Raw genomic sequence first — 26588 nt, forward strand, 5'->3', positions numbered from 1 at the left:
GATGTGAAGTGGGTATCCCCAGGGATCCTAGGGTCTGATTGATGTGCAGTGGGTATCCCCGGGGATCCCAGAGCCTGGGTGACATGCAGTGGGTATCCCCAGGGATTCCAGGATCTGGCTGACATGCAGTGGGTATCCCCGGAGGATCCTGAGGCCTGGGTGATATGCAGTGGTCATCTCCCGGGGGTTCCAAAAGAATTTAGCATGACCCGGTACAGCTCTGATACTGAGGGTCAGGAGAAATACAGGGCAGGTGGAGAAGATGTGACAGACTCTCCTTTCTCAGGATGAACAGAGGTAAGGACAGCAGAAGTTTGCATGAGCTATGGAGGTGCTCTGCAGGCTTGGGTCCCCCTACAGTCAGAGGCTGGGCAGAGCTGAGGACAGCCTCAGATTCCTCTGAAGTTTCAGGCCAAGAGTGCCATGCGAAGACAAACTTACCTCAATGAGGTTTTTAGCCTTAAAAACATCTCCAATTTCACAAATGATGATGTCATCCTTAGTCCGTCCAAGCCCATCAAAATGAACATGCTGAACCACCACCTAAATGTAAAAAGGGGACAGAGGTCACCACCCCAGCACAGGAGTGAAGCCAAAGGCAGGGTCTGAGACAAAGGGCAAATCTTTTCAAGTGTAACAATCTGGAATTCTTATTTCATTCTTTTTTAATTCTTGTTTTATTTTTAGAGATAGGGTTCTCTGTGTAGCTTTGAAGCCTATTCTGGAACTCACTCTGTTGACCAGGTTGGTCTTGAACTCACTAAGATCCACCTACCTCTCCCTCCCAAGTACCAGAATTAAAGGCATGCATCACCACCAACGGGCTCTTTTTTAAATTTTATATGTATGGGTGTTTGCTTACATGTATGTCTGCGCAGTATCTGAGTGCCTGGTTCCTGCAGAGGACAGAAGGCAGCATCAGATTCCCTGAAACTGGAGTTACAGATGCTTATGACCGGCCATGTGAATGCTGGGAGTTGAACCCGAGTCTTCTGGAGGAGCAACACTCCTCCAACCCCTGTATTTTTGTTTGTTTTGAGCCCCTGTATTCTTAAGATCTAGCCTTTGCCAAGTCTGTGCTGCCCATGAATGAGCTCTGGCCTCTCCAGCCAGAGAACCCAAGATCACGTGGTCCTGTACACTTAAGAGTGAGGCCCAACCCTCTTCACATGGCCACCTCCAGCCTCTGATGCAGGATGAAGACCCTTCAGAGATGTCACAAAGCAGATAAAGAGTGATCCTTGAGGGCTGGAGAGATGGGTCAGTGGAGAGCCCTGACTGCTCTCTCAGAGGACAGAGGTTCAGTTCCCAGGACTGACATGGCAGCTAACAACTGTCTGTAACTCCAAGATCGGATACCTTCACACAGACATACATGCAGGCAAAACACCAATGCCCATAAAAAAATAAATAAATAATCGAGAAACAAAATGATCCCTGATTCTTCTGGAAGAAAGGAACAGAAATATAAACTCAAAAACTAGGGCTACAGTTCCATAGTAAAGCACTTGTCTGGAGTGCAAGAGGTTGCCGGGCATGGTGGTGCAGCGGCACACCTTTAATCCGGCACTCGAAGGCAGAAGCAGGTGGATCTCTGTGAGTCTGAGGCCGGCCTGGGCTAGACTGACAGAGAAACCCCTATCTCTAAAAGCAAAATCAAGCAAACTAAAAGAGGATGCAAGAGGTTCAATTCCCCTGTGCCACCAAAAATGCATACATACATGTAAACTTAAGTATAATTTGAGTCTATCTTTGAAAATTTTTAAAAATTTTATTTGATGCGTTTGAGTGTTTACCTGCATGCATGTATTTGTATTACATGTGTGCAATGTCCAGGGAGGCCAGAAGAAGCCATCAGATCTTCTAGACTCTAGGATCTAGAGCTAGAGTTACAGATGGTTTTGAGCCCCCCATGGGTAATGAGAACCAAATCCAGAACCTTTGCAAGGGCAACCAGTGCTCTACCCACTAAGCCATCTCTCCAACCATGAAATTTTTTTTAAAATTTTTTTTTCAGAAGAAATCATGCCTGCCTAAACCAGCCACACCAACTGCCACCCAGGAAAACCTGAGACACAAGGAGCTACTGTCCTAAAGCCAAGTGTCTCTGCTTGCAATGGGTGACAGGAGAGCTCCTTTACTTCTCCACAGGGGCTTACCAGGAGAACATTCCAGAAACAACCACATCAAGATGTTTCATAGAATACTCACATCTTTGTTTTCCAGAATTTCCTGTTTTGCTTCAGGTTCAACTTCCACAAACTCGGCTTCTTCCCCCAAAGCTCCAAAGTCAGGTCCATTCGACGGAAGAGGCTCCAGACTCTGCAGGAGATAGAGGAACGGGAGATAACAGAACTTACAATGAGGACAAGCCAAGCCTCTCCACCTTTCAGCTTCAGGTGGTGCCACAAAATCCAGCACAGCTGCTCCCCTGGGTGTGTGGGGTGGAGACAGGATGGGAAATAGAAGGCGGGTAAGCTGATGGGCAGATGCAGGTCCTAGGGGCAGTGCTTAATAACCATGTTCACTGGGTTATAGTAAGTAAAACAAAGATTTTAAAGAAGCTTGTGCATGCTCATCAATGGGCCAGAAAGCAGGCTCTTTCCACAACCTGAGTTGTGCGGCACTGGGGACTGGTCCTAGACCTTCACACATAGTGGCCAAATGCTCTAAACCTGAACCTTCTGAGCTTGCTTATTCCGTTTCTTTAGTTTTCTGAGACAGGGTCTCTTCTCAAATACACTGGGCAGCCAAGGATTCCCTTGAAATCCCTCCTGAGTCTGCCCCTGATTCCAAGTGACAACATAAGGCAGACGGTGGTGGTGGCACACGTCTTTAATCCCAGTACTTGGGAGGCAGAGGCAGGTGAATCTATAACAGCTAGTTCCAAGACCACTAGGACTATTATACAGAGAAACCCTACCTCAAAAAACAAAACAAAAACCAAACAAAAAAACTAAGTGACAATATGAACTGTCACCACCTCAAAACACAACAAAGGCCAGCCATGGTGGCACATGGCTAAAACTCCAGCACCAGGCTAGGGCGGAAGGGATTCTACCCCTAAACAAATAATCACAAGATTAACTTCTCTCTCTCTTTTAAGATTTACTATTTATTTATTATGTATATAGTCCTGGCATCAGATCTCATTACAGATGGTTGTGAGCCACCATGTGGTTGCTGGGAATTGAACTCAGGACCTCTGGAAGAACAGTCAGTGCTCTTAACCTCTGAGCCATCTCTCCAGGCCAAGAGCAACGTCTTAATAAGCTTTCTGGGGCAGGGGCTGGGTGAGCATGACTGGGAAGACTGGAAAACACACTTTTTCTACACATAACACACACATGATACAGTGTTTTATCTGTGTGTGCATGGAACATGAAACCAGGAGCTTTTCCGTCACCAGTCTCTTCCTGTAAGTGAACACCCAAAATTGCTGGGACACTTTATGTTAGAGAGAGCCAGGTGTCCCTGACGTGAACTCGGAGTGGCAATTTAGGGGACTGTCAAGAACAGGCAGGCAGTCCTGGCTACCTCCTCGCTCCACGCTCGTATGCAGTCAAAGCCCCTCTCCAGTGCAGACACGTGCCGACAGCTGCAAAGCAAGGAGACCCCGGGACTGCCATTCCCCTCTCCTTCTGGGGTGCTCAAGGTCTCTGTCACAAGAACCCTATACACAGCCTCTGCAGCAGGATAAGGAACCCAAGTGGATCCTGTCTCCTCCCACACCTGCCATAAAGACCGGTCCTCAGACTCCCATCCAATATAAGCACCTTCATCGTGAGGCCATGTTGGTTCCTTGAATAGTCTGAAGATCTACTTTAATGCCTTCTGTCTTTGTGGGAGGGGAGGTACTAAGGTCTTGAATTTACCATAATTCTCCTGCCTCTGCCTCCTGAATGCTGAGCAACAACACCAGGCTAAATATCACCTCTTAGGCCATTTTGACTGACTGACTCTGTGTGTGTGCATGCAAGGTCAGAATCAGGGTCTCACATACCCAGGAATGGCCTCAAACTCACTACACAGGCAAGTAGAGTCTTGAACTCCTGACCCTCCTGCATCCAACTCCCAAGTTCCTGGGATTATGGCCACCATGCCTGAATCCAATGGGACACCTCTTAAATGTTAAAAATTTGTGGCTTCAGACAGGCTTCCTTTTTTTTTTTGTATTCAATTCTTATTCACAGGATACTGATTAAATACAGTTTTTTTTTTAACGTAGTAAAACCACTAAATCTCCGTGATGAAGGGAAAAGAGAAAAGCAGGCACGTGCCTACAATCCAGCACTCGTGCAGACGGAGGGCTGTGATTTCAATGCCAGCCTGGAGTGCTTACCAAGGGTGATAAGGAATGCATCATTTCATGTCACTACCCACTGGTTTTGTGGTTAAGTGTTTTTAAAACTAAATCACTATTAACTTCTCATAAGTATGGAAACTCTATTGGGCAAAGCAGGAATATGTACATGGATCCATTCTTAATCCAACAGTTGGAAAATACGCCTTGTTTGGGCAGGGCTTGTATTCCATTATTCTAAAAAGTCCCAAAATGTCAAAGCATGGGACAAAGTTCATCAGAGACCACCAGCCCCGTAATCGAAAGGCAGATGTCAAAATAGGATGTCACTGTGGTTCACGCTTCTGCCAAAGTGTGGTGCCTCCAGGACCTGTTTTCTAATGGAGATTCACTCACCATATCTTGTTTGCTTTGTTTTTAGGTCTATGTAGCCCCAGCTGTCCTAAATAAAACTCACTAAGAAGATAGGGCCAGGCTTGAACTCACAACAGATCCAACTGCCGCTGCCCCCTGAGTGTTGAGGTTAAAGGCGTGCACCATCATGCCTAGCAAATAGATCAGTAATCCCAGCTACTCAAAAGTATGAAGGATTCCAAATTCAAGGCCTGCCTGGCCTACCGAGTGAGCTCAAGGCAGGCCCTGACAACCTAGAGAAAGGCTGTCTCAGAATTTAGAAATATTTAAAGAGATCTACAGACGTAGCTAGGGAGTGCCTGCCTGAAGGGCACCCATGGTGCTGGGGAGGACCTTGCCTAACAGGCTCCTGCAGTATTCAAGAGAGCACTGGAGCCGGAATTTGAACTGACTATTTCGGCAGGTAAAGCCGAGTGTAGAAATGAGCCATAGGACAAGGAATGAGCCCAGGGCAAGAGCACAGTTCAAAGAGTGCAATGGTGTGTGACACAGCTGTGTGCGAGTGGTGTGCCCCAGTCTGGAGGCCAGGCTGGGACGCTTGCTCTATGTGCTGTTGGAAGTAAAGGGACACTACCAGAAAATGAGTCACAGGGCAAGGGATGCTGTCAGCACTGTGTGCTGCTGGCTCCAGGACTCCAAAGGTCTTGATCTGAGGACATTCTGAGGCTCTGTGACTCTGGACAAATGGCTCATTCTCTGGCCTTTGGGAACAATTACAAAATAAAAGGGTTTGGCAGCAAGTGGCCAACTACTCATTCAATAACACTAACATAGGCTGTTGGCTGGAGCTAAGGTACGGCACTGGGCCCAAAAGACTACCCTCCCCCCTCAAAAATGGAGTTGGTTAGGAAGAAGTTCTGGGTCGCTAAGCAGAAACTAACTTGTTCATCAGATCTTAGGAGCCATGAGGAAGAGAACAGGCAAAAGCCTCAAAAAGAAAAAAAAAAAAAGGAAAAAGAAAAACCCACTCCAAGGCAGTAACTAAGTCGAGCATAACCGATACATGCCTGTAATCCCAGCCCTCAGAAGCTGAGACAGCACCTGCTAATGTGAGGCTAGCCTGGGCTACACCACAGGCAGAAATAGACAGGGAAGGAGGAAATGATGAGCCAGGACAGTCTCTTCTCTGCTCTGCTCTGCTCTGCCCACTCACAGAGAAGAGCTCATTCTGCTGTACAGAACAAAATGCAGCCCAATTCTAGGTAGCAAGTAAAAGCCAATTTATGAGTACTGGGGGCTCAAATACAGGAGCTGCCTCCAGGGTCTGACGCCTGTATTAGATGCCCTAGACTCCACATGGTAGGAGAAAACTGCAAGTTGTCTTCTGACCTCCACGGGGGCACACACAAAATAAATAAATGCATGAAACCTTTTAAAAGCAAGCGCACTGGGCTGGAGAGATGGTCAGCAGGTAAGAGCATTTGCTGCTCTTGCAGAGGACCGTATCGATTCCCAACACCCACAAAGCGGCTCACAGACCTCCGTGAGTACAACTTCAGGTGATCCATCGCCCCCTTCTGGTCTCCACAGGCTCTGCACACAAAGTGCACATACACACATTCAAACACTCTCGGACATCATCATCGTCATCATCACCATAATAGAAAGTCTTAAAACAAGTCTGTTAAATAACGTGTTCGTATCTTGTCTTCTGACAAGCCCTTCTTCCCCGCCGCGCTCCGGTAGAGACCGGTGCTGTGAGGCCACCCGGAAAAATTCCACGGAGTGACCTTGGGTCAGTCACCACCGTCCTCAGGACCGCTACAGTTACAGGCCCAAGCGGCTCCCGCACCCTCCCCGCTGCCCTTGCCCCGGGAGGCGCACGTGTCTCGACCGACCGCCGCGGGGCCTCTCACCCGGGCGTGCACTGTCCCCATGGCTCCCTCTCCGGCTGCTGCCCCGCGGAAGTGCCCGCGCCCACCCTAGCTTAGTTACAGGCACAGACGCGAGGCTACAGGTCACGGAAGTTGCGCGCCGACCATCGCCATATTGCACAGCCGAGGGCCCGCCCCCTGGTTCAAGAGCCTCCGCTCATTGGTCCATATGAGACAGTGACCGGATGTTGTTCACAGGGAAGTCCTGTGCAAGCGTAGAGCGCGTGGTAAAGCCCGGAAAGCTGCTGAACTGGGCAGAGTGATCCTCGGGGTGAGTACCGGGCTGAGCCCGTTTTGAGTGCCCAGACCTGGCCTTCGTTCCTGGTGGCTTACACCGGCCTAGTGGTTGGAGCCTCATCTTCTCTTCTAAGGTGTGACCTAAGGGTGTAGGGATGAGAGACTCCTGGAACTGGGCACGGAACCTAGCTTGGGTCAGCATCGTAACACCTTCGCTCAGATCCCGTAAAAAGGGTGAGTGTGGGGGTGGGGGCGTCTCGAGCGGGCTCAGTAGGTAAAAGGCTCTTGACGCCAAGCCTGACAGCCTAAGTTCAGTCCCTCAGACCCACATGGTGGAAGGAGCGACCAAACTTGGAAGTTGTCCTCTGATCTCCTCACATATAATAAAATTAAGAGTCAATAAAGATTGCCTTCGCAGACTCCCCGGAAACATGTTTTGTTTTACTTTATCTTTCAATTAAAATAAATTTACATCATCTCCCCCCCCCTCCCCGCCTCACGTTTTGTTTTGGTTTTTCGAGACAGGTTTTCTCAGTAGCCCTGGCTATCCTGTGTCCTGGGACCGTCTCTGTAGACCAGGCTGACCTCAAAACTCAAAGAGATCTGCCTGTCTCTGCCTCCCAAGAGCAGAGTCTGGCTTAGTAAATAAGTCTATGATGTCATCATTACATTGAGGTAAATTGAGCGTGATTCATTTTGGAGCGCTCTGCCCATGATCCAAACTTTTGTTCCGATTGCCCTTCTGCTGGATGTCTTTCTTGGCTGTGTTACCTGGGAGTGCTCATAGGTTTCAAGGCTGCGGCAGGAGAGTGGAGGGTTCGGGACCAGCCTGGGCTATATAGCAATAACCCGGTCATTTATTATGCAGCGTGGAAGATATTATGCAGCGTGGAAGACATCTAGCATGCAGGCCTAGAGGAGAGGACTCAAACCTATAGAGAAAGCTGTCGCACAGCACTTTTGACAGTAGGATGAGAGAGGAAGAGACTGGAAATGCGTTTTTAAAAGATCATATTTATTGGTTTTTTTTTTCACATTGATTATGAACCTTTTTCCCTTGACAGTTGTGGGTACTTTTGATGTATGCATTCAGTCTTTCTGTGGACACACCATTTGCATAGACACCCATGCTTGGCTTTTAACAAGTGAACCAGCTTTGCGACCTGATTAGCAGGTTCAGGAAGTTGCTCCCTGGTATTAACTTTTCCCCTCCAGGTGTTCCTGACAGTGCTCCACACCAGCAGAAATTGTATTTGATAGGGTGGCAGGAATATTCTTCCCTGCTAATGAGAAGCTTCTGCAATTTCTTTGTGTTTGTTTTTGAGGCAGGGTCTCATTTAGCCAAGGATGACTTTGAACTTCTGATCCTCTTACTCTATTGCTTGAGATCTGGAATTACAGGCATACGCTTGCTAGTCACACCACAGTTCATATGGTGCCGAGACTGAACTCAGAGCTTCAGTGTGCTAGACGAGCACTCAATAACTGAGCTACATCCCCACTCCGGTTTGTTTTCTCCATGAGACAGTCTTTTTTTTTTTTTTTCTTGTGTGTAGCCTCGAAGCTTTCTCTCTGGAACCACGTTCTCTCCCCCCAGAGTCGTCTCCTATTCAATCAGGATCAACCTGCTAAGATTATGTGCACCAGGGTGTGAGGATTCCTCCTGAAGTGTGTGTGTGAACCTGGAGCTCACGAGGACTCCGGGAGACATGAACCTCACTGCCAGTGCTCAGGAGTATGAGCAGGTCCTTGTTGCGGCTTTTGTTTTCTATGTTCTAATCTAATGTGTGAATTACAGGAAACACATCACGCCCACAGCTGTATACATTCACCTGAGAAAAGTGGCTGCCTCTCCCCATTAAGGCCCGTGGAGAAGACGGAAACAGAGAGAGGCAGTGATAGTTGATGACAGTACAGAGATTTGGAGACACTGGAGAAAACAGGCCAGATTCAAATTGAGGGTGAGGAGGCAGAGGTCCACTGTGCTGCCTACCTGTGTTGTTTTGCCCCCACATACACAAGAGATTTTAAGGTTAATTCTATTCACAGCTCACTGACCATCCATGTAGCTCACTACACATTCCCTGGTGTGCTCATATAAAATTACCTATAAACTATTTTAGTAAGAGCCAACAATGTCCTTGAATATAATAAGTTACCTTGTCTGACCCTCAACTGGCAGGCCCTTTTCAAGGACAGCCACACCCCATCCATCACACTTCTGAACAATTTTCCTTATGAGAACGACCAGCTTGGATTCCTGTTTCCAAACGTGGCTGCCCTTGTCATCCCCACCATTCACAGGCTGAGAGACTGGAGCTTCCTCTCTGGGTTAGCTCTCAAGCAGCAGACTTCACCCAGACCAAAGTAGCTTCTAAAAACCAATCATCATCTTTGGTGTCTATAAACTACCAACTTAGCCCAGATTCTGTGATTTTGGGGTCACAGACATGAGGTTACTGCACAGCACCCAGGGGCAGCTGCACAGGGGCTTAGCTCCCGGAGAGTGATTTCATAGATGCCTCCAAAAGTAGCAGAACCCTTCCCACTACAAAACAGAGAATATAGTCCCCCACCGCCACCACCCACCATCCAGACATTGTGCTTCAGCTGAAGGTCAGGCTGGGCTTGGTGTGGAAGGCAGGGTGGCCTCAGCTCGGGCTCCTCCTGGATCCTCCCACAGGGAGAGTGTCCAAGTTCATAGGAAGCCAGGAGGCCAGCAATTTACAAACAAGCAGAGCCTCACTGGGACTTGTGTAGCAATGGGTGATGTCCATGCTTGCATGTTTGCTGCTCACTCTTGAGTGCTCGGGATCTGAACGGAAAGAAGGAAGTAAGGTTGGAGGCCGTTCGCCAAGGCTCTCGGGTCTTCAGTTCTGTAGGAATGTGGTTAGAACTCAGCCTCTGCCCAGGTCTCCTCACAGATCCTCCGAGGAACCTCCCGGGATACTGTGCACAATACTCTACCTGAGAAGTGAGTCTCCATCATCAAAGGCATGTCAATCCTCCCCACCCCCTTCCTGCCTCCTGCCTGCCAGCCAAAGAGCCTGGCTGCACCTTCTTACTGTGAACCTCCCTCAGCCTCAACAGGTCTAAGAAGGGGTTCCCTCCTCTGCCATGTGGACTGAGCCTCTTCAAAGACGCCCCCATGTTGTCTATCTCTGGTGCTGGGGCCTGAGCTGCCTGGAAGCCCCACCACACCCATTGCCCCTCTGTCCATGGCACTAATAACGCTTCTAATAAGCTATCCCCAATAATCTAGCCCAGTGTCGTCTTGAACTCCTCACCCCAAACCTAACAGGTGCAGGGAGGGTGGTGCCAGTCACTGAGCCATCATCACGTACTTGGTCGTTACAGGGGTGCAGCCCAGAGCTACAGCTTCTTCCTGCCTTCAGTGCTGAGGTGACAGTCCCCATCCCCTAAGCCTGTGTCTTTCTCCACTGCCTAAACACCCCCAGTGGATAGCCACAGCTTCACCCACCAACAAGCCCTCAGCTGAACCATGGGCTTCTTCCACAGGAACATGCTGTCCCATCAAGATGCCCTACCTCCTCCTGGACCACTTCCCATGAGTCACTGGAACTGCCACCCACTCCAAGCTCCCCCTTCCTCATGCCAGGCTGTCCAGGGTTCCTGCCCACAGGCAGAACAGTGCTGCTCAATACCTAATCTCCCCTGTGCCCTGAGTCCACAACTCCTCTTCTTTGTTCCCACCCTCCCATTCCTCTCCCTCCCCAGCCTCGGGATTTCTGGTGGACTCAGGGTCGCCTCAGGATCCTCCTCGTCACTGTCTTGACACTGAGTCAGATGTTCCCAGACTGTTGCGTGTGGCCTGAGCACAAACCTTGCAGTGGTTCTGGCAGGAGAGAAGGCACTCTGAGGAGATAGCTGGGTCCCTCCCTTTGGCTCTCAGACCTTTGAAACAGTTGAGGCCAAGGAACTGGGATTTCCCCAGGAGGCTCCTGCTGAGGAGAGAAAGCCTGGCCTGAACCTTGGAGGAGAGCCTGGAGCCCAGACAAGGGTGGACAGGGCCACACTGACTAGGACTACTTAGCATACCTCTGTTTAAGCCTAAATCTCTTTGTGAATAAATCACCTTCCTCTGTTTTTTACTAGTACTTTAATCGTCCTGTGAGGGACAGGTGGCTGAGCCTGACTTCTTAAGGAAGTCACAACCCAAGCTCTGAGATCAACAGGGATACCCATTTGGCCCACATACCCTAGGCCAAATTATTTACCTGGTGGAGGGGAGCAGACATGTCGTCATGCGGGCATACACCTGGGATGTTACCCACTGTAGCCACTGGATATCATCAGGGATGTCAGGGAGCCATATCACCAACCTGTGGGAAGGAAGCCAATGACATTGTGCATGTGTACAGCACATATAAACACGCATGCACACACACACACACACACACACACACACACATGGGTTCACTGTATCAGCTTGGAGATAAACCAGAAGAAAAGTCAATAAAAAGCAGCCATCTCCCAACAGTAGCCTTTATCCACATGAGCTGTTAGTGTCACTTCTGACCCTGATCCGATAAGCTCCCTAAGGCAGATCTAGGCTGCTATTACAACAGTGAACCTTCTAAAACCCCTAAAACGAACCAGGTCATTCAGGGTTTCAGAAAGCTCCTGGGAATGAATGGGGAACGCCTCAGCTCTGTGAGGTCAGTCAACATAATTTCTCAAGGGTTGATGGCAAGTTCTGGCCAAGGCCTAGGCTCTCCACCGAGGCCAGCTGTGCATTGCCACTACGAATCCAAGGGTAGACCACGGGGACCAAAAACATTGGTAGGCTTTGGCAAGAGGCAGATTGCTGGTCAGTGCCAGCCCAAAGAAGGAGGCTGACTCCATAGGGGACACTGAATCAGTTAAGCTGCCCGGGGATTTTGATGGAGAAATTAGAGGTTGGATTGGTGCAGGGTGCTAAGATGGGAATACAGGGGATGCACACAAGACTAGCTGGCTACATGTCCTATCAGGAGCAGACCTATGGAAGTGGCGGGTTTGCCATGGAAAGAAGCAGGGAGGCAGGCTGGGATACATTTATTTCTTTTCAGACAGGATTTCGTTCTCTTGCCAGTCTGGCCTAGACCCCTTGGGCTTTTTAGCTTCCTAAGAAGCTGCGTGGCAACTGTGAGCGGCTGACACAACAACTGAGAGATTGGGTAACCTCAGCCAGACGGGAGGAAGCCAGACACTGAAGAGCACCAGTAGAGCCGTGAACCTTGGTGGCTTATGCAAGCATCCAGGAAGGGCAGCAGGGTAGTCCAGGGAGAACCTGTCTCCTGCAGCAGTGAGCTGGATCGGCACTAGCCACAGCCTGGAAGCTGTGCTAGTGACCAAGAACATGGGTGGGAGGCGGTGAATCATGCCTGACACCTTGCACGTGAGAGGCTGAGGCAGGAGGTTTGACTTGAGTTTAAGGTCAGTCTGGTCTACACTGTAAGTTCCAGGTCAGTTTGGGCTACGGATTTAAAATTCTGGCTCAGAAGTATGGACACATGGGGCAGAGAGATGGTTCACAGGCTGAAGATGTTTTTGGCCCGGTTTGAAACCTGGAGTTTGATTCCCAGGACCCACAAAATGGAAGGAGAGAACCAACTTCAAAAGGTTGTTGTCTGACCACCACACACAGGCTACGGCCCTCATGAGTGCTCACACAGATGCACACGTGCACACACATAAAATCAACACATAAGACAATAAAAAAATGTAAAAATATCCCCCAACATACAGACATACCACCCCCACAAACACTTGCACTTACAGACACAGACATGCCCCTCCATAACCTTTTCCCAACACACACACACACACACACACACACACACACACACACACACACACACACCAAGAATGCTCACATAAAAGAACAGGAAGAAAGGACCAGCCAGAGTTTAGAAGTTCATTTATGCGGCTAATGTTAATCCAGGGAGAATGCTGGACAGTGGTGGTGCACATCTTTAATCCCAGCACTCAGGAGCAGACACAGGCAGATCTCTGAGTTCAAGGCCAGCCTAGTCTACAGAGTAAGTTCCAGGACAGTCAGGGCTACACAGAGAAACCCTGTTTCAACAAACCAAACCAACCAAACAAAAAATAACCCAGAGAATGGGACTGGAAGGTATATTTGAGACTTTAGCTTGGAGGCAAAAAGTCAAAACTTTGAAAAATGTAAAAAGAGAGAAGGTTCTCAAGGCCAGAATCCAGCCAGAGGCAAAGCTCTCACAGAGCTGCAGGGAAAGGGGAGAAATGGCCATGAAAAAGGAGTTACAGACATAATTACAGATGGTCCAGTCCCCAAACCACAGAAGAGACGGGCTTTGGCTGAGGAAGTGACCGTCTGTGAAGTGAAAGACTAGCCATGGAGGGGCAGAAAGACCAAAAGCCACTCAGCCACAGAGAGGAGAACTAGGTGGAAGTGGACTCCTGAGCAATCCCAGGAAAGCCTGGCATAGGTCTCAGAGGACAGACTCTGTGCCTGCAGGTCTCTCTGTGAGCAGCTGCCCAGCAGTCAGACACAGAAAACAGGCAAGGTTCCGGGAGGCCAGCAGAACACTCTCCTTAGGGATTCGGTAAGGCTCTGCTCCAGCAAAGCAAGGGAGAATGCAGAGAAAAAGAGACAAGGTCCAGCTGGGGTGGCACACACCTTTAATCCCAGCACTTGCAGGGCAGAGGCAGGAGAGGCTCTGAGTTCAAGGCCAGCCTGGTCTACGAGCCAAGGCAGCAGTCCAGATGAGGTAGGACGAGGACACTAGGAGAGGGCCAAGGCAAATGGCACAGCCAGAACCTCCAGATAACACGTCTGTCCCCCCTCCTCTTCCTCCCTTTCTCCTCCCTCTCCTTCCCTCCCTCCTCCTGCCTCATGGGATTGGGACTGGGGAATTGAACCATGCTAACTGTCCACACCACCACTGAGCTACATGCCCAGTAACACTCAGTTTTGGGGACAGGGTCTCTACATGTACGCCAAGCTAGCCTTGACTAACTCTGGCCCAGGGTGGTTTTGAACTACTGATCTTCCTGCCTCAGCCTCCATTCAGAGGACTGGACCACAGCTGTGTACCACCATGCCCAGTATAAAAGTCCGAAACATTCTAGCATTGGCATGATGCTCAAAACATTTCTAATTTTTTTTAACCTGTTTGAACTTGCTTAACTATAAGCCTATGCAAATACCCAGAATTCTAAAGCAACAACAGAAAACCCAAACCCTCGATGGATAAGGCATGTCAAACTCTTAGGTAAGGGATGTGAGCCCACGCCACACACAGAACCTCACTGGGCCTCCTGATCATCCTCTGCCCCAGATGGTTTCATCTCTCCCTGTTTCAGAGGTAAGCTGAGGGGTACATTCACTAGTCCAGGGCCACACAGCTGTGAAAAGGGGGCGCAGCCAGGTATTAAACCAGAACAGTCTGATGAATGAGCCAAGCTGCCTTTTCGCTGTGCTGTTTGAATGGGAGCCCCCTTCACAAGTTCCGGGACCACCTCATTTCTGTCTCCTAACAGCTGAATGACTCACACCATCCAGCCATGACCAGAGGGAGTGGGGCTCTCAGCTCAATACTGTTTGTGTGTGATTCCATAGACAGGCCCAAGGACAGCGGGATCTGTTTCTAAACCTGGCCTTCGTACTTACCAGCTCAGTGGCTGCAGTGTCGTGGCCTCACCTCTCCCTACCTCAGTTTCCCCAGGGGATGATGAGTGGCTGAACTAGGGACTAGTTAAGGCCATTGCCAGCTCCAGAAGCCTCCAGATGGCTTCAGAACTTATACCATGCAGCAGATACCCATGGCTGGAGGTAAGAGGGCCTCTCCCAGGGGCTCCATCTTGTAACCCATACAGCCAGCCTCGGCCAAAGCCGCCGTCAGCTCCCTGAACTGGCACACCATGCCTTGATGCTTACCTGTGGACCACAGCGATGGCCAACTCCACGGGCAGAGTGCAGGGCAGCATGAGGTACGACAGGATCCTGATGGGCAGGAGGTTGCAGGCTTTGCTCAGATAGCCGTCCCTGTCCTTAATCGCTTCGCTCAGAGCTGAAAAGGGCAATGTGGAACCTCCTATCTGTATGGCTCACGAGAATACCAGCATCCAAGCCCCTCTGTCTGTAGGGGTCAGACCATCCTGGAGCCTAAGGACTGGCAGGGGCTCAGATGGAACACACTGAGATTTGTGAGCCGTTCCTCTCACAGCAAAGGTGATGGATGCAAAGGTCAAACTCTAGCCAAGTCTGGTGGTTCAGGCTTCTAATCCCAGCACTTGGGAAGCTGAAGCAGGAGGATTTCAAGTTTTAGGCCAGTGTGGGCTCCACAGTGAGATGGTCTCAGAGAGAAAAGAACAAAGGGAAGAGGCCCATCTCTCCCTACCCCCTCCCTTCTGCTGGCCCATATTTATGCCTAAGGCTCTCTCATATTTCCAGATGAGGGCACACATAGCTTCCAGCCACCCTTGGCCACACTCCACCCTTCAGCTGCCTCTTCACCCTTTATCCCCTGATGACCTCCTGACACCTCCCATTGAACAGCTACTGCCTGGAGGGCAGACACTGGGTTCAGTTCAAGCCTGAGTCTCTCCTGGGCCTGGTTGGAAGCTGTCTGAGGACTAGGCTGTGTGACTTGGCAGATCAGACCATGGTCACATGCTACAGTTACCCTGCAACTTCTAGAAACAAGCGCTGACTCCTCACAGATTTGGATACTGGAAGACCAAGTGTTAGCTCCAGCAGACACTGGTGTGCGGTGAGAGCCAGGTCATAGGTAGACCACTGCGGGCCCAAGGACTGGAGGGTGTTTACTGGGCCTCTTTCCAGCACCAATCTCATTTGGAAGGCTCTGCCCTCGGGAGTGGTCCCAGTGCCTGCCTGCCAATACCATTCCCTTGGGAGCGTGGATTTCAGGATGAGAGTCATTTTTGTTCTTGAGCTGAGGTCTCATGTAGCCCAGGCTGACTCAGAGCTCACTATGTAGCCGAGGCTTGCCCGGAACTCCTGAGTCACCTGGCTTCACCTCCTAAGGACAATACCACATTAGGCTGTCAGCATAGGAATTTTGAGGGACACAAACATTTAGAACATGTCATTGTCTACTCAGCAGCCAATGACAATGACATAAAATAGATCACATGGTGGCCAAAAAAAAAAATGGTGGTTGAGCTAAGCTAAAAAGGGAGCTAAGGAGAGACAAGTAGACAAGTGGACAGCAGAGACCCCAAAGGCATTCTGAACGAAGAGTTGGGAGACAGGCTGGACCCCAGGTCCTCCCTCATATCCACAGCCCTGATCAGAGCTGGAACGAGGAAGGAGGCAGCCTGGCAGGGTGGGCCTGGGCCTGGGGGCCTGGCTGGAGCCCATGTGAGTAAACTGGGCTCAACTGGATCAGCATTCCTCCTGGTCATGAATTCTAGGTACAGGGATAGATGGCAGTGGCCAGTTTGTGCAGTAGGGACATGCTGGAGAAATGTCACACACAGCAAGCAGCCCAGGTGCTTATGCCACCTGGCACGCCCTGGTCTCACCCCGCCCCAGTACAGCAATACCTGTGCTGAGCTTGGGGGACAGGGTCTCCTTGATGCTATCATCCCAGGGCACAGCTGTAAGGCACAGGCTGACTGGCAGCTGGTCCCCCACAAGGTTGCTGTCTTCCAGACAGAGAGGTGTGGCTTCCGGCTCCACCTCCTCTGAGGACAGACTCAGGCTGGGCTGTGGCCCATTGCAGATGCCTGCAGGGAACATGGAGATATGCACAAGGGTACAGACGGGAGACAGTCGTCATCTACCAAACCACACTCAGCCCGGCAGATGGGAGTGGAGTCCCTGTCTCACATGCTCGCTCATGCTCTAGCTATGTGGGATTCTCTCTGCTTCAGAGCCAAACACTACAGTGAAGAAATAACTCTTCTCCCACAGGCTGAGCACTTTACATTCCAGGCCCTGAATGACAGCACAGTGGCCATTCAACAGCCATGAGAATCATCAATTCCATGTCGCCTGAGGAATCACAAGCACAGAGACTCATCCAAAGTCACACAGCCACTACTTGGCAGAGCTGGTCTGGTGTCCAAGATGACACCCTTTCACAACATGACTTCCAAGTACTGAGAGGCAGGCAGAGCCATATCGAATCCTGGTCTGTCTTTCTCCCTGTCTCATGCTTTTTGGCTCATTCCTTTGAGTTAAGGTCTCACTATATATCAAGCAATAATTACAGTTACAATATTTATATCTACTTTATCTTTTATCATAACTAAGGAAAACTATAATTATAAATTCTTCAATTCCATCAAAGACTCCGGAAGGATATAATACTACCTAAGTAAACAGGAAGTGTATTGTAAGCAACTTCCAAAACTCTAGAACTGACAGAGACATCTCGCTGCCTGGACAGTCACCCAAAGTACAGGCCCATAGTGTCCGGCAGACTTTTGCACGAAGCAGGAAATTTCAAAGACAGTGCCACCTGTATTGGAGTTTTGTCAGTCACATTTTTCTGTGTCCTGTAGAATGCCTAGCAGACTCTTTCATGAAGAGTCTCTCACCTTTAGGCAAGTTCAGCAGTCATTTCTCTGTGGGTCCTACATGTCCAGTTCATCTAACAAACTCCATAAGGAGCCTCTTCGATGCCCATCTTTCTCTTAAAGTAACTGGTGCTGTCAGGAGCAGATGTATCTCATTGTCATCAAAAGTCCTAAGTTCTTAAACATTTTAAATGCCATATTCTGTAGTCTTTGAAAGGTTTGAAGAAAGCCTATCCATTTGAAATACATCTCTGTACATCTAGAAAATATAACTAACATGACTACAAGCTTGACTATTATAGATGATTATCTATTAACCTATATTTCTTAACTATACATTGCATTTTTAAATTCGCTGGACAAACACAATACCTTAATCAAGAGCAGAAATACATATACACAGTATAACAAAATTGACTTTAAATTTGTATCAATAAAGCAAAATCCATGCCAATGCAAATAGCAAGCCCAGGCTGGTCTTGACATTGAACTCTTTCTGTCCTAGCCTCCTAAGCCCTGGGACTGTAGGTCTTTGCCAACAGCCTAACTGAGAAGCAACACCTTGAGGGGCTTTTTTTTTTTTCCAGATCATCATCTTCTGATCCCAAGATGAAGTAGCACTTTGGACAAAGCAGCCAACCCCTTGGGAGTGTGCATGTCTGTGTGTACGTGTATCTGCGTGAAGTACTACGTGTTGGGTTCTCTCACTATACTGCCGCTCTCCTCTGACTTGTCCCACTCTTGCTTTAGGAGTCCTCAGTGGCTCCTTGTTGCTATGGGTACCAGTTGCTCCCAAATCCACATGTCACTCTTCCTGTGTCCTCTTTGTCCATCTTCCAGTCCCCACCCTGTGTCTCTCCAGCCATATGGGCCTTCACTCGCCATCTCTGGGACCCACAGACCTCGACCCCTACTCCCAAGCTTTCCCGTTCCTCCAGGGCCCACATTCTCCAGAACATCCTTGTTCAATCCCTGATGATTCCTCAGGAGTCAGCCTAAAGCCTAGCTCTTCCCGCTGGTTCACCACCTCCTCATAACGCTGTGGAGGCTTCTGGTCACAGCCCTGTGGCCTTCTGAGTGAAAGGGCGCATATCTGTCCTTACAAAAGTGCCATCTCTCCTGTCTCCACAAATGTGCTTCAAACCCACACACACTAGGCAAATGTTCTACCAACTCTCTCTCTCTCTCTTTTTTTCTTCTCCCCTCCCTTCTCTTCCTTTCTTTTCCTGATGGGCTTAGGGACTGAACCCAGTAACTTCTATCTGCTAGGCAAGCAACTCTGGCACTGAGTCCCGGCCCCAGCCTTTTTCTTTCTTTCTTAAAAAAATTTTCTTGCCAGGCGGTGGTGGTACATGACTTTAATCCCAGCACTTGGAAGGCAGGCAAATCTCTATGAGTTCAAGGCCAGCCTGGTCTACAGAGAGTTCCAAGACTGACTGGCTCCATAGCTACTGAGAAACTCTGTCTCGAAAAACCAATAAATAAATAAATAAATAAATAAATAAATAAAAATTCCTTTTTATATTTCTTGAGACAGGGTCTCACTAAGTGGCCCAGGTTGGCCTTGAACTCCTTTGGCAAACAGGGTAGGTCTTGAACCGTAATCCTCCTGTTTTAACCTCCTGAGTAGCTGAGATGACAGGTCTATGTTACTGGCCAAGTTTATGACAGGGTACATGTTCTTTCTTTTAAAGAAAGACCAGCTTTCCTTACTGTGTGACCACGGGACATACCTGTGTAAACTAAGATAGTTTTGATGTCAAAATGTCATTCCGCTGAGTGACTACATATCCATGGTCACCCAGGTGAGCTTGGATGACTCAAGTACAGGTGCCTGCTAAGAAGAAGACTCATCCCGTGGGCGGGACCCATAATGGCCTGGGGACCAGAAACTGATGGCCTCATCTGGAAACTGCTCCCAAATCATGTCAAACCCGAGCCCATTATGCTAAAGACTCATAAAAGAGCACAAAGGAAAAAAAAACAACAACAACAAGCTGCCTGCAGAGGAGGGGCCCTATGCTGGGGTCAGGCTGCCCAGGTTCAAATCCCAGCTCTGCCTCAGGATGTTTGCTTCCGATCTGCTGGTCTCTCCCCCTCCAGTCTGCATCCTATCACACAGAGCTGAGAGAGAGGTTGGCAGGGCAAGATGCCGGGAAATGCCATGAGGATGGGTGACAGAACTGAGGGACTCTGCAGTCACCCCAGCTAGGACCTACCGTTCTCAGCCAGGAACCGGAAGGCATCCAGGTAGCCTTGAAAGCACAGCTCTCCCACCACCTGTGAGCAAATCAGGCAGGTGAACCACAGGGTCCATGACTGCCATGTCCTCTGAGGACCAAAGACATCCAAAGCTTAGAGGGCCCCTGAGAGGGTCCACCTGATTCTGCGCTTCCCTAGGTCTCAGTGCCAATGTCCCCTCCACAGAGACTCTGCCAGCAGGAGCTGTGTTTAAGGCAGGTTGGGGCTGGGGCTAAGCCGTCACTCTAGCCAACATGGCACTGCCCTAAGTGTCCCTGGACAATCATGGCTGAGAATCATGCCTGGTGAGCCACATGGGTACATGCAGCCTGGTTCTCTCCGGAGACCTGCGGCTACATGGTCGCTGCACTCAAACACCAGTCAGAAAAGGGGGCTCTGAGAGTGGTGGCTCTTTACCAGGGTGAAAATCAGAATCACGTTAGGAACCAAAATGAAAACAAGTTCCAGACTGGGGGTGTGACTCAGCAGTGTAGCTCTTGCCCAGAACCCACCAGTGAGGGTGAGGGTCAGAAGGCATGGCTCAGCTGTGAGCCCTCATCCATAATCCAACAGTGAGGGTTGGGGGACGTGGCTCAGTGCAATGATCTTTGCCTTGCTTCCATCCTCAGCATCACAAAAAAAGAAAACCCAAATGTCTAGGTCAGTGCCCCTGCTTCATTTTAAAATTCAGTCTGTGTGTGTGTGAGTGTGTGTGTATGTCCACATGTGCATAAGGAGGTCAGGGGACAAATTATAGGACTTGGTTCTTTCTCTTGCCATATGGGTTTTCAGGAATGAATTCAATCTTCATGCTTGGCAGCAATCACCTTTACACACTGAGTCATCTTGAGGTCCCATGGTGTTTTTTCGGTTTTGTTTTTTTGTTTTTTTGGCAGGGTCTCTCTCTGTAGCTCTAGAGGTTTTGGAATTCCACATTTAGGCCAAGCAGGGCTTAAACTCACAGAGATTCACCTGCTTCTGCCTCCTGAGAGCTGGGATTAAAGGGGCTCATCACCATGCCTTGGTTGTGAGTCTGTTTTTAAGATTCATTTTTAGTTTTTAATTATGTATGTAGGTATGTTCACGGGATACAGATGCTCACAGAAGCCAGAGGCATTGGGTTCCCTGGTGCTAGAGTTACAGGCAGTTGTGAGTGTCAGGAGTCAATGTTAGGTCCTGCATGAAAACCACAGGGGTACATTCTTCACCTCTAGGCCATTCTCTCCAGCCCTCTTATTTTCTTTAAAGGAAGGGTCTTTTTAGGTATTCCAGACTGATCTCAAGGTCTCCATCCCCCTACCCCAGTCTCCTGGGTGATGGGATACAGGTATGTACGACCCCACCTACCCTGCTGTGGGTAGTGCCAATTGTCAACTTGACAGAATCAAGAGTCACCCAGGAGATGGGCTTCTGAGTATGTCTGTGGGTTTTTTCTTTAAAGATTTACTTATTTACTCTGTATACAGTGTTCTGCCTGCATGTGTCCCTGCAGGCCAGAAAGATATCATTATAGATGGTTGTGAGGCACCATGTGGTTGCTGGGAATTGAACTCAAGACCTCTGGAAGGTTTATAGTGACTGTGTTAATTGAGGTAGAAAGGCACGCCCACTGTGGGTGGCACACTCCCTAGGCTGGGATCCTAGATTTTATAAGTGGAAAGGAAGCTGGGTGGCAGCACACATTCATCACTAGAAATAGGTTAAATTAATATAAAAGTTAGCCAATAAGAAGCTAGAGCTGCCAGGCGGTGGCGGTGCATGCCTTTAATCCCAGCACTCTGGAGGTAGAGGCAGGTGGATCTCTGTGAGTGCCAGACCAGCCTGGTCTACAAGATCTAGTTCCAGGACAGGCTCCAAAGCCACAGAGAAACCCTGTCTCGAAAAACAAAAAAACAAAAACAAACAAACAAACAAACAAAAAAGGCAAGCAGTGATTTAATTAATACAGTTTCTGTGTGATTATTTTGGTTCTGGGCAGCCAGGACAAACAAGTGGTTCCTTGCAACAACTCTGTTTCCTGATTGTGGGTTGACTTAATGTAAACAGCTGCTTTAAGATGCTGCCGCATGACTTCCCTAAATGAATTGTTTCAGAAAACCTGCTCTTGTCAGGATTTTTTAAATCACAATAATAGAAAAAAAAAACTTAGACACCATCCCCCACCCCGACTTTTTAGACCCTAATTCCTGGAAGTGGAGTCTGAACTCTGGGTCAATCCATGTGATCCCCAGTGGAGGCTGTCATCAGAGGGATGACCAACCAGCTCTAGGACAGCAACCTTTCTGAGTCACCATCATGGCACAGTCTAGTCCTGTTTGCTCATGGAGGGACTAACAGGGGTCCCCAGCTATCTGGGAAGCAGAGAGCAGCACCCTAGCACCTCACTCACCTTGAGATCAGGTGGGAAGAGTGCTCTGGTCAGCAGGTGGAGGTTCCTAGCACAGAGGCGGAGACTGAGGTTGGTGACATTCACCTGGAAGAAGTTGGTGGACTTGACTTTGGGGCAGATGTCATGCTCGCCATAGAAAGGGGACACCGTGATGGTGGTTTTGGCATCCAACAGGGGGACATTGTCACTCACGCCTCCGTCCACATACCGCTGTAAGGAAGAGGGAAGAAATAATGCTGTTTTCTGAGACACTGCAGCCGAGATGGTGGCCTAGGAACCACTTTTTCAGTGGCTTCGTATTGTCTTTCAAGGTCGCTGTGTACTGTTGCATAGGATGCCCGCTGTGCAAAAGTGCCAGCAGAGAGACACGTGGAGATGGGAATCCACCCCATGTTGTGCTTGGCAAATCCCAAAGCCAGGTGGATACCCATAGGCGAGTTGCTATCACATGTATAAAGGGGCTATATGAACTGGGGGTGCTATATATCTTGGGGATAGAGTGCGATATGAACCCTGCCTCAAAGGAGACACATGGCCACAAGTTCAAAGCCAGACTCCCTTTGCTGCTTAAGAGATCTAGAACAAGGCATTTAATCAAGCCTGTTTTCCTGTAACACTTTTCTTTCGGGTAGAGGGGATGAGCCTTGAACTCATGTTCCTCCAGCCTCGGTCTCCCGATTGCTGGGATTACCAATGCAAGTCACCGTGTTCGTGACAGAGTCTTAGGTAGCTACAGCTGGCCTTGAACTCCTGACCCTCCTTCCTGAGGAGAAGCATTCTAGAAAGTCACAGGACGTCACCAAGATGCTCCTGGGTCCCTTCCACTTAGTTCTGGGAAGATCATATGCCTACATTATGTCACAAGACGACTGGGGACCAATATCAGGATCCAAGATGTGCTTAATGGCTAAGGTCCCTAGTAACCCAGCCCTGGGCTATGCCCACAAAGTACATTTACCAAAAAAAAAAAAAAAAGAAGTAGATTTTTTCTCTCTTGGGTGTGGTGGCACCTGCCTCTCAGTCCCAGTACTTAGGAGGATCCTAGGCAAAATTCACACTTATACCCTGTCTAAAAGATTAACAAGATGAAATACAGAGCCATCCCATATTCCCCCTGCAAACCAACTACCTTCAAGAGTAATTTAATTCCTAAGCATCTTACACTTTAATTAGGCCACCAAGAGGATCCCCAGGGTGCTCAAGAGCAGATTAAGGGAGCTAGGCCAGTGTATCCAACAGACAGCAGACGAGGAGGTGGAAGACACTCCTGGAGTGTGAGTCTGGATCAATCCTATAGGAAGGCCTGGGATGGATTCTGTCCTCCAGGCTGAAGATCCCAGCTCTGCAGTTAGATAGAGTCATGGGTGCTCGAGCACAGGTCACTGCAAAGGAGGCCTCGAACACTCAGCTGCACCCCCACTCCTAGCCCCCCCCCCCCACATATACACTTACCTCTCCTCGGAAGGAAGGGGGGATTAGACCAGAAAAGAAAGGGATGAAACAGGAGCACAGCAGGGCCTGTGAGGACAAAGGGACATGGCAGTCACAGGACCAGCACCTCCCTTGCCCTTCTATACCCCCCAGTGACAGCACAAGTGAGAGGCTTGCTGCACACAACAGGCTTTTTAACACCGGGGTGAATGAATGCCACTCACACTAGTATTTGTGGCCCTTGGATCTTAGCAATACCGGCTCCTTATAACCATTTGCCTGCACACTTTAATCTTCTGTCCTTGACCCCAGGCTGACCACACTGTTGACTCGGTGGCAGAAGGCACTGTAACCATGCATCTTGCCTAGGGGCTACAGGAAGCACAGACCCAGGCCCTCTCTCAGGGTTCTCCTGCAGACAGTTTAGAGGCCATATGGACCCAGTGGTTCGGCACACCAAACTTTGAGAATCATTGTGATGGACAGCATACTGTCCACTGAGAACAGATAAGAGTTGGTAATTTAGAAGCGACTAGAAACTCAAGAGGAGAACTAGAAACATGAAGGGTTGCTGGCCACATGTGCAGCCTCATAAGGACTCACATTCAGTCAAATGCAGTTATTCATTCAAGAGCTATAAAAAGTCTAGGTGTGTGTGTATATATATATATACACACTCATACATACACATATAGACATATGTGTGTGTGTGTGTGTGTGTGTGTGTGTGTGTGTGTGTGTGTGTGTGGCCCAACATGGCATTTGATATGGTAAATTATCTTCTCTATGCTTGATCTTGAGATTAGAGGCAAATAAGAATGGTCCCACCCTGGAGAATCTTCACTCAAAAAAAACCCAGCTTCACTGCATAACATTTATAGGCTTGGGAGTGAGGCACAGTCTCTGAGTCTTGAAGGAGGAAGAGAAACTTTTTAAAGGGTAAAGTTGCACAGTAGAACACTCGTCTGATATGCCTAAGGCCTTATCTGGTGGAATAATCTTTTTGGTACACTGTGAAGATTTGTCACTTGGATTGGTTTAATAAAAAGCTGAACAGCCAATAGCTAGGCAAGATCTTAGGGGCAGATAGGATGCTCAGAAGAAGGTCAAAGATGCAGAGAGTCACCAGCCAGATGCAGAGGAAGCAGAACATGCAAGAGAAGAGTAACAAGCCATGAGTCATGCAACAACACATAAATGAATAGAAATGGGTTAATTTAAATCATAAGAGCTAGGTAGAAACAAGCCTAAGCAAAGGCCAAGCTTTCATAATTAATAAGTCTCTGTTTTGTTATTTAGGAGCTGTCTGAAGGGTCAGAAAAATCTGCCTACACCTATCTTCCATCCCCAGCTCTGGAAAAAATTAAGAGAATTAAAGGCCTGACATAGTAGGGCTTCCAGGTGCTCCATCTAATTCACCGGATGAACAGCATTCGTATGGCCCCAGTCCAGTGAGACAACAGTCTTATACTGCTTTTTCATTTGACCACACCCAGAGAGGCAAAGGACTTATACTTACATCCACGACTTCATCTTTGGAATGGAAATCAGACACAAGAACATTCTCCCCATCCGACACCCTGGTGAGCGAGATGCAAGCCCTGCCGGAAATGATCTGGTGGACGTTGTCCGGGAGGCTCTCCAGGAGCCCATCTCGGATGCACTTGTTAATGTTGAACGAGGGATGGAGGGAGCCAATGCTGCGGCTCCTGGCTTTCCGCACAAGGTCCATGAGGGTCTCTATGATGTGATCTGGGGACAGAAGACAAACACACAGAAGAGAATGTCACATTGGAGACCAGAAACCACACAGAACTCCCGGACTGTGGCTGGTCCCAATTAAGATACCATAAAACACACTTAGTCAGAGCAAGTAAGAAATATACAATGGCCTGAATGGCGTGTGGTGTGTATTCCATGGATGGTGCTGAGCTAGGCCTTCCAGTGGCCCATGTATGTGAAAACTCCTCCCTGTGTGTCCATAAAGTCACAAGCCACCAACACATCAGCACCCCAACCTTGGCACAAATGGACTGAACATTAGTGAGTACAGAAGAAACAGTGCAGGCCTGGACCTAAATGTTATCCTCAACTCCACCCCTTACTGAGGAAAGCGGTCTGCCACCCGTCTATCCCTCAGACGGCCTTTTAAAATATTTAAAGATTAGCCAGGCAGTGGCGGAGCACGCCTTTAATCCCAGCACTCGGGAGGCAGAGGCAGGCGGATCTCTGTGAGTTCCAGGTCAGCCTGGTCTACAAGAGCTAGTTCCAGGAAAGGCTCCAAAGCTACAGAGAAACCCTATCTCGAAAACCAAAAAAAAAGAAAAGAAAAGAAAAAGTAAAAAATTAAAGATTAATTTATTTATATGCATGTGTGTGCATGAGCTTATGTGCACATGTGTGCAGGAGGAGTCCACAGAGGCCAAAAGACAGTGTCACATTCTCAGGGCCTAGAGTTACATACAGGTGGCTGTAAATTGCCCAGTGCGTACTGGGAACTGAACCTGAGTCCTTTGCAAGAGCAGTAAGCCATCTTAACCACGGAGCCATCTCTCCAGCCACTAGACCGCCTTTTTCAACAAAAGTAAAATTTACTTGCTTTCAGAGAGAGAAAGGACCGAGTAAAATAACATCTATTAAATGCTCACCTCAGAAAAGGCTGCTTAAGTGGCTAGTCTCCATGGGAGCCTCTAAGCCCAGAATTCCCAGATTGCACAGCGGGTGCATGGCGTGTTTGTGTTTCATCTGCCCTCACTCTCCAGCCCAGCGCTCTCGGGCCAATCCACTCTATCCTGGTACCACAACCACCACTTCTAGCCCCAAGCAGCACAAATCCTGAACTCCACAAAGACAGACATATCCCAGGCTGTTCTGATCCAGCTCTAACCCTGACTCCTAGCAAACCCTACCCGCTTGCTGAGCCTGGCTTGAGAGTGAACTTACACATGACTGGCAGATCCTACCACCTCCTCTGCCAAGTCTAGCCAACACTCAGGTGCCCCAAGGGCCTGTGCCTGTCACAGCCCTGGGCAATGTACCTCAGCAGCCCCCACCAGAGGTAACCTGTACCTCTGGCCTCTCTGTGACCTGATAGGACAGCCATAGGCTGTCCCTGTTAACACCACTGTACCAAGGGTTCTCAACCTTCCTTAATGCTACAAACTCT

At 49.0% G+C, this 26588-nt stretch overlaps 2 protein-coding genes across 4 annotated transcripts in view; both read right to left on the minus strand.

Annotated features, from left to right (window-relative positions):
- Positions 1-6721, minus strand: part of Samm50 (SAMM50 sorting and assembly machinery component) — a 26027-nt gene extending 19306 nt beyond the window's left edge. For both annotated transcript variants that reach the window (XR_003377493.1, XM_005354424.3), the window contains exons 1-3: positions 6574-6721; positions 2212-2322; positions 442-543 (exon numbers count right to left, since the gene is read on the minus strand). Coding sequence is in view for 1 of the 2 variants with exons in the window: in XM_005354424.3 (XP_005354481.1) it covers positions 442-543; positions 2212-2322; positions 6574-6594 (234 nt within the window). In the remaining variant the exon portion in view is untranslated. The remainder of the gene's footprint in view (positions 1-441; positions 544-2211; positions 2323-6573) is intronic.
- Positions 6722-8377: 1656 nt separating this feature from the next.
- The window catches only part of Pnpla3 (patatin like phospholipase domain containing 3), a 20307-nt gene continuing 2096 nt past the window's right edge, over positions 8378-26588 (minus strand). For both annotated transcript variants that reach the window (XM_005354425.3, XM_026782800.1), the window contains exons 2-9: positions 24942-25174; positions 23444-23509; positions 21992-22201; positions 19581-19641; positions 16384-16566; positions 14753-14885; positions 11067-11171; positions 8378-9643 (exon numbers count right to left, since the gene is read on the minus strand). In XM_005354425.3, coding sequence (XP_005354482.1) covers positions 9571-9643; positions 11067-11171; positions 14753-14885; positions 16384-16566; positions 19581-19641; positions 21992-22201; positions 23444-23509; positions 24942-25174 — 1064 coding nt within the window. In that variant the 3' untranslated portion in view covers positions 8378-9570. The remainder of the gene's footprint in view (positions 9644-11066; positions 11172-14752; positions 14886-16383; positions 16567-19580; positions 19642-21991; positions 22202-23443; positions 23510-24941; positions 25175-26588) is intronic.

Source organism: Microtus ochrogaster, chromosome 15 (assembly GCF_000317375.1).
Source record: "Microtus ochrogaster isolate Prairie Vole_2 chromosome 15, MicOch1.0, whole genome shotgun sequence".
Classification (NCBI taxonomy): domain Eukaryota; kingdom Metazoa; phylum Chordata; class Mammalia; order Rodentia; family Cricetidae; genus Microtus; species Microtus ochrogaster.